Consider the following 7905-nt stretch of genomic DNA (forward strand, 5'->3'; position numbering starts at 1 on the left):
TATAAATTTAAATTAAATATTATAATCTAATAATTTAAATTTAATAAATGAATAAATCAATGACTTGTTGGCATGTAAAGTTAAGGCTGCGATGTGTAATAGGGATTTTGTTGTGCGAGTGCCAAACAGCACTGTTCCACTTTGATTAGACCGTCCCATACCGCCATTACCTCCATCCCTACAAACTCCTTCTCGAGTTATCTGGGCATGTTTGGTTCCTCCACTTGTTTCACTTCCAGCGCACCGGAACCTTCTTCTTCATCCATCAAGTCATATTTTGGCAGCTGGTGAATTGGAATCAATAAACTAGAAGAGCAGATAGGACACTAGTCCCAACGCTGAGGGTTTTGGATTCCAAGTTGTGCGGCTAAGCTTGCGAGTTCTTTGGCGGCGATCCAAGATAAGAACACCGAAAGCTGGCTCGCTTCGGCTCCACACATTCCGATGCAGAGTGGCTCAATCTTGCCATAATCAATTTCCGACCAACGTTTCTATTTCATTGAAGGTGAAAGTGTCAGTAGGTAGACATCCATTACTGGAACCAGAAACTATGACATGTCGATAGCCTTTCTCAAAGGTTACTTCCATTGCCATGACCTTCTAAATTTGTCAAAGAGACCTGTGTGAGCAGAGGAGAGAGATTGGCATCCAAGTTGATAAGATATATTTTGGGTTCAGGTCTACACTATGTCACACTATAGCCATGTCAGTAGGAGGAGCATCCTCACGTATCGAGCCAGAATCTGTACTAAGGCGTTGTTCGGTACGTCACATCTCGGAAAGCCCGGGACGGCACCTCATGGCGCCGTTCCACGTGTCCCGGGACGACGATCGCACGACGGTACCATCTCACCTCTCGAGGATTGGTCACCACGCTAAACCCGTGTATGACCAACCCTCGTACAATAGTATAAAAACCCTGGGTCAGCATCCGACCTAAGGGGAGAAAAAAAAAAGGTGGATCAACACACCGCTGACTTGCTCGTCGAAGGGGCCATAGTCGACAATCACTCGACGAAGGCCATTCTTACAGGAAAGCGGCTACCCTCGAGCCATGAGCGTTCGGACCTTGGAGTCGTCAATCAGCATATAGACGGTTGGCCACTAACCGACGTCTGGACCGAGAGACGCTGATCAACACGCCGACGTCGACACCCTATCGTAAGGGCTCGACCGACTACGGCAACCAGCTCAACCGACCAAAGACTCCCGACATCAACCCGTGGACCAGGCTGTACTGACTCATCAGCCACGACACATCAGTTCCCCAATATTTTTGGCGCTAGAAGGAGGGCCATGTCATAGGAGCATCCCGTAGGAGCTCTCCCCGAAGGAGAACCACCGGTTAGTCACCCGTTTGCTGTGCCCAGAGATCAGCCCCTCCCCAACCTCAAAGACGGGGGGATCCCAACCTCGACACCAGATTGCTATAAGTGCCTGTTTAACGACCAGGGGTTGTTGCCCCCGAATTTACCACGGGACTCTCGACCGTGTCGCTTGAGGCGTTCCTCAGCCTAACCAAGCAAGTATATACAATGACGGGGATGATGCAGATGATTGTCCCACTCATTCCCCAGATCGTGTGGCTAGCGGCTCCCCTGATCGACCTGACACGGCAAATGCCGAGCAGGGAGTAGGTCGGGACGGGAGAAGCCCGAGAGCAGACGATGGACCCAAGAGGTCTATTCGAGCAGAGCATACCCGCGCCCTGCCAAATCACTCCGGCCCACTCCGAGCCTGACACCATATCGTCCGACTCGGTGGATGACTCGTTCAGGATCCAACTATCCAAGGTCAACCAACACCTAAACAAGTTCCAGCGTGAGTTCCAGAAGTCGCGGGGTGAGTCGAGCGAAGGCAGCTCGGACGGATCCCCCTTTACTCAGGAAATACAGGACAAGCCTGTACCCCTCAACTTCAGGCTATCGGCATTAGAGACTATGATGGCGACTCCAATCCCACAGAGCGTGTCGCTGCGTTTTGGGCTCAAATGGCCCTCTATGGTACCTCCGATGCCCTGATGTATCAGGAATTCCAGACCACCTTTAGGGGAATGGCACGAGTGTGGTTCAGCCAGTTGCGTCCATCCTCGGTCTCGTCTTTCGACCAGCTCGCAAGGGAGTTCGAGCAGAATTTCCTCACCAGTGTGCGACCCAGGCCTTCCATGGCTACCTTGCTCGCGTTGTCCCAACACAAAGATGAGTCTCTCTCTCAGTTTGTGGCATGCTTCGCCACTGAAATATGAGGATTCCCAAAAGCTCATCCCTCTTTAATTATGCAGGCATTTCTGATGGGTTTGAAGCCTTCAAAGTTCTTCTGGTCGTTGATCGAGAAGCCACCATAAATCATCCCCGAGATGCTCCAGTGTGCCAACCAATACATCATCGCCGAAGCTCTAGTGGCGGGAAAGTGCATGGATGGAAAGAGGCCAAGGGTGGAACAATCTCAAGGAACAACCTCAGCCGCCCCGGTACAACCCTGTCAAAGGCCCGACCGACAAGAGCCACTGCTCTCGAGGCCCCCACCTCTCCCTCTGAACACATCTCGTACCGAGATCTTCCTCCAAATTAGGGAGAAGGGCCTCTTGCGATAGCCCAACCCCATGAAAGCTACTCATAAAGACCAGTCTAAATATTGCAGGTTCCACCGAGACTACGATTATGACACGGAAGACTGTTGTGACCTCCAGAATCAAATCAAGGACCTGATTTGAAGAGGTCACCTCGGGGGCTATCTCAAGGAACCCTGGGAAGCAACTCTGCACCCTAAGGGACCCGTCAAAAGACATATCGATGTCATCTCCGGAGGACCGACAACCGGTGGCATTAGTTCCGCGGCAAGGAAGGCCTACACCCAGACGTGGTCGAGAAACATCCCTGACCCAAGCTCGAGCCTAAAATCACTTTTGGAGCCGAAGAGGTCGAGCGCCCCCATCATGACGATGCTTTGGTGATCTCCATTCAGATCATCAACACTCGGGTCAAAAGAGTAATGGTCGACACCGGGAGCTTTGCCGATGTGTTATACCTCGATGCCTTCATGAAGCTCGGCTTGACCAAGGATAACCTCACCCCCATGGCGTTAGCACTCAATAGGTTCACGGGGGATTCTATCTCCCCGCTCGGGACCACCATCCTCCCTGTCACCATTGAGGAAGAGCCAAGAGCAAAGATGATAATGACTACCTTCATGGTAGTTGATCTACCCTCGGCCTACAATGTCATCCTCAGCCGACCAACGCTCAACAAGTTAAAAGCAATGGTTTCCACCTACCACTAGGCCATCAAATTTCCAACGTCGGCAGGGGTTGGGGAATCCCAAAGTGATCTGGGAGAATCATGCTATCTTACAATGGTTACTCTTCCGAAGAAGTCATGCTCCCGTCAAATCTCGGATCCCCATGAAGGAGCCGTGACACCGATGCGGTTGGAGCCCCCCGAGCAACTTACCAAGGTACCCCTAAAAAGGAACCGGCCTGATCTGATCATGAAAGTTGGGATGACACTCCCCGAAGCATATTAGCTCCAGCTCATCGATTTCCTGAGGGAAAATGCTGATGTGTTTCCATGGTCCCCCAAGGAGATGCTTGGGATTGATCTGGGGGTGACCCAGCACCAGCTTAACATCGACCCCGAGGCTAAGCTGGTGAAGCAAAGGCTAAGAAAGTTCGCTCCCAACCGATAGAAGGTGATCAGGGATGAGGTCGACTGCCTTAAAGAGGTAGAATTTATTATCGAGGTGAAATACCCTCGGTGGTTGTCGAATGTAGTCCTCGTTAAGAAACCCAATGGAAGCTGGAGGATGTGCGTTAACTACACCGATCTTAACCGAGCATGCCCCAAAGACTGCTATCCTTTTCCCAGGATAGACCAATTGGTTGATGCCACCGCAGGCTATGAACTCCTTACATTTATGGATGCATTCTCGGGCTACAACCAAATTCGGATGGCACCTCAAGACCAAGAGAACACCGCCTTCATCACTAGTAGAGGAGTGTATTGCTACAAAGTAATGCCTTTCGGCCTAAAGAATGCTGGGGCGACTTACCAAAGAATGGTCGACAAGTTGTTCAAGCACCAGCTTGGGAGGAACATAGAAGTATATGTGGACGACATGATCATGAAGAGTAAGACTGCAAGCACGCACCTAGCCGACCTGGTGTAGACGTTCCAAACGCTTAGGCAATTTAACATGCGCTTGAATCCCGCGAAGTGCATCTTCGGGGTTAGCTCGAGGAAATTCCTCGGTTTCGTCATCCATTAGAGAGGGATAGATGCCAACCCAGAAAAGGTTCGGGCCATAACCGAGATGCACCCCCCTCGCTTGATCAAGGATATGCAGCGCCTCGTTGGAAAGTTGGCGGTACTTAGCAGGTTCGTGTCACGATCAGGTAACAAGTGCCTCCCCTTCTTCCGGGCTCTGCGGCAAGTCGACAACTTCACATGGTCCCCAAAATGCGAGGAAGCATTCGAAAAGTTAAAGGCGTGACTCGCTTGCTTGCCCCGACTCGCCTTGCCCGAGCCAGGCAAAACCCTCAGTCTCTACCTGGCGGCCTCAGCATAGGCGGTCAGCTCGGTGTTAGTTCAGGAAACACCACCGACACAATAACTTGTCTATTATGTCAGCAACATCATCGTCGGATCCGAGGTGCGGTATTCCCCGATTGAGAAGCTGACCCTCGCACTAATGAAAATGGCCCGAAAGCTGCGACCATATTTCCAAGCTCATACAATCAAAGTGATTACCGACCAACCGTTGCGGTAAATCCTTTCCAAATTCAACGCATCGGGTCGAATGCTACAGTGGTCGGTCGAGCTCAGCGAATTCGACATCCAGTACTCCCCCAGAACCGCCATCAAAGCTCAAGTACTAACTGACTTCATCTCCAAGTTAACTCTTGAAGATCATGCTATTAGGCAAGAGAACAACGAGAGCACGTGGACCCTGCATGTGGACGGCTCGACCACTACCGAAGCAGTCGGGGTCAGACTTATCCTCAAGGGCCCGTCCGGAGAAACCTACGAGAGATCGCTTCGATTACAATTCAGGGCCACCAACAATGAGGCTGAATACAAGGCACTACTTCACGGCCTGCGCCTCACTCTGGAGATGCATGTGAGCAACCTCAAAGTCTTCAGCGACTCCCAGTTGGTGACAGGACATGTCAACAGGAGCTACAAATGTCGGGACCCAACAATGGCATTATACCTGATAGAAGCGAAACGGCTCGCCCATCGCTTCAACCGCCTCTCGGTCACTAGAATACCTCAGGTGCAGAACACGTAGGCTAATGCGTTGGCCAGATTGGCCTCCGCTCGTAGCTTGGCGGTAACCCCTGCAACTGAATCCGTAACGGCACCGACTATACCAACTCACGAGGTCGCCGAAACAGAGGACTCGCCAAATTGGATGGAAGAGATCCTCCGCTTCAAGAAGGATGGGACGAAGCCTGACGACCCGACGGTCGCAAGATAACTGAGGCGAGCCCAAGCCTGGTACTGTGTGGTCGGTGGAAAGCTGTACCGTAGGGCTTTCTCTCAACCTCTCTTATGCTACCTCGCACCATCAGAAGCTGATACGGTCCTCGCTGAACTCCACAAGGGGATTTGTGGGGAGCACATCGGGGGACGAACCTTGGCCTTCAAGACTCTCAGACAGGGGTACTACTGGCTGACCATGCGCCAAGATGCCATATCACACATGCAGTAATGCCAACAGTGTCAAAGGCATGCCTGACTGCAACACCAACCGACGGTTCCTCTTACATCGATGGAGACGGCCTGGCCCTTCGGCCAATGGGGACTTGATCTCCTCGGGCCTTTTCCTCCAGCTTCGGGACAATGATGCTTCCTTATAATAGGGGTCGACTACTTCACGAAGTGGGTTGAAGCCGAACCCTTAGCCTCCATCACCGAGAAACAAGTTCAAAGCTTCACATGGAAGAACATTATCACCCGGTTCGGGGTCTTGAGGGCTATCGTCATTGATAACGGAGCTTAATTCAACAATATTAAGTTCAAGGCCTATTGCCAGTCGTATGAGATACAATTGAAGTTCAACTCAGTCGCGCACCCCCAAACTAACGACCAGACCAAAGTAATGAATTGGGCGATTCTGGAGGGTCTCAAGAAAAGGGCCTTAAGAAAAGGGACCTATAGACTCGAGACTATGGAAGGAAACCCTTTGCCAAGGACGTGGAATGCGACAAATTTAAAGAAGTTCTATCCGTAAAGACCAAAGGCCAAGGTGCCAAAAAGTCATGTTTTATTGGTCAAAAGAAACATGCACATCCACAATCGGGAAAGACAAAAGTCAGGATTCTAAAGCAACAACTTTCTATTGATGAAAAGGAATACACATCGTGGTCGGGCAATACAGTTTCAAAATATGACCCGACCAAAGCAAAAGAAAAAAGAAATACAGCTTTTAGTTCGGAGGAGGAGTCTCGGGTCCATCATTAAAGGGGATGCTCACTGGCATGTCGACGTTTTGATCCTCTAGCTGGTCGGCGAACGGGTCCGACTCCAGTTCCAGGTCTGGGTACCTCGCTCGAAAACGGGCGTAAGCCACCCGATACCCGAACTCATATGTCACCCACCCCGACCTCACCAGGCCGCACTCGAACTCGACGGATGACTTATACTCAACGATCGCGCCCTTGATCTTCTCGGGCAACGCCAGCCACTCCTCCTTCAGGACCTCTTCGGCGGCCCAAGCCGAAGACCTAGCAGATTCGATGTCGTGGGAGTGGGTCAGCATCTCATCATCCAGCTTCCAAATGCACGATCGACTTTCCTCCAGCTCAGCCTTTAAGCAAGTCACCTCTTCGTCCAGAGCCGAGGCACGCTGTTCGGCTGCAACCACGGCCTTCGGGCTAGATCTGCTCCTCAGCTCCAGATTCTCCAGACGAAGAGCAGCATTGATGTCCGACTGACGTTCGATCACTCGCCTTGCGTCGAGGACCCGATCGATCAGCGCCATGGTGTAGTGTTGACCCTGCACAAAGATCGACATTAGGACCCATGCAAAGAAGGAAGAATCGAATAAGGAAGGAGCACCACCACTTACCCAAACAAACAACTTGGCCACCCGATCCACCAGCGCCTCCGAGGAGGAGCAATAAAGCTCCTTCGCCATCGCCGGGTGGAGCGCCCCCCCGAATAAACTCCTGGGCGATTGGCCCATCGCTCTAGATCTGATTGTCGACCTTGAGGTTCGCCTACCGAGAGGCATAGGGGGTTCTTGGCTCCCCAGAAGGAAGGTCGGCCATGCTCAAGGCCTAGTACTGCTCGCCTTCGGCCCATGAGCGGATGCGGCACAGGTCCCGCATTGACTTTGGGTGCACCGAAGGCCTTCTTGAGGGGTCGCTGCCAGACGATCCATAACATGCGAATGACCATACCCCCAGTGGTTGGGCTCAGTCCCGCCTCGACTAGCCACTCCTAAGTCATCTCCCTGATTGCCCGAGAAGAGGACAAGATACCCCTCAACCGATTCATGTCCGTTGTTTCTCCGACAGAAAGCAACAGGGGGGTATTGTCGATGGTTCGGGAAGTCCATCCAGTACTAAAACCCCACCCCCGACTACAACTGATGAAAAAGAAGCGACTCTACCAACATTTGTTATTGGAAGGAGCGTCGCTGATCCTAAAACTGCTGCGGGCGGTCAAGTAATCTTTTAAGCGAAATTTGGCGATGATCTTTTAAGCAATTGTGGGAATTGCTTTGGGCGGTTGTGGAGGGCTGATGGATGGTAGTGGAAGGGCAGCGAGATGCCAAGAACGCTGCTCTGATACCAGGTGTTAGAACCCTTGTAGATTCTAAACTTGGGGTTGATCTCTTTAGGGGATCGACCTTCTTGGAACTCTATAGGGGTTCCTCCCTCCAAGTTGCTGCTCAAATGCT

At 51.6% G+C, this 7905-nt stretch overlaps 1 protein-coding gene across 1 annotated transcript; it reads left to right on the forward strand.

Moving 5' to 3' along the window:
* The first annotated feature begins 2991 nt into the window (after positions 1–2991).
* On the forward strand, positions 2992–4164 carry LOC135650602 (uncharacterized). The gene is made up of 4 exons (XM_065170084.1): positions 2992–3261; positions 3373–3453; positions 3523–3665; positions 3864–4164. The coding sequence occupies exons 1-4, from the start codon at positions 2992–2994 to the stop codon at positions 4162–4164; spliced, it is 795 nt and encodes a 264-aa protein (XP_065026156.1).
* The last annotated feature ends 3741 nt before the right edge of the window (positions 4165–7905 follow it).

This window comes from Musa acuminata, chromosome BXJ3-10 (assembly GCF_036884655.1).
Source record: "Musa acuminata AAA Group cultivar baxijiao chromosome BXJ3-10, Cavendish_Baxijiao_AAA, whole genome shotgun sequence".
Taxonomy (NCBI): domain Eukaryota; kingdom Viridiplantae; phylum Streptophyta; class Magnoliopsida; order Zingiberales; family Musaceae; genus Musa; species Musa acuminata.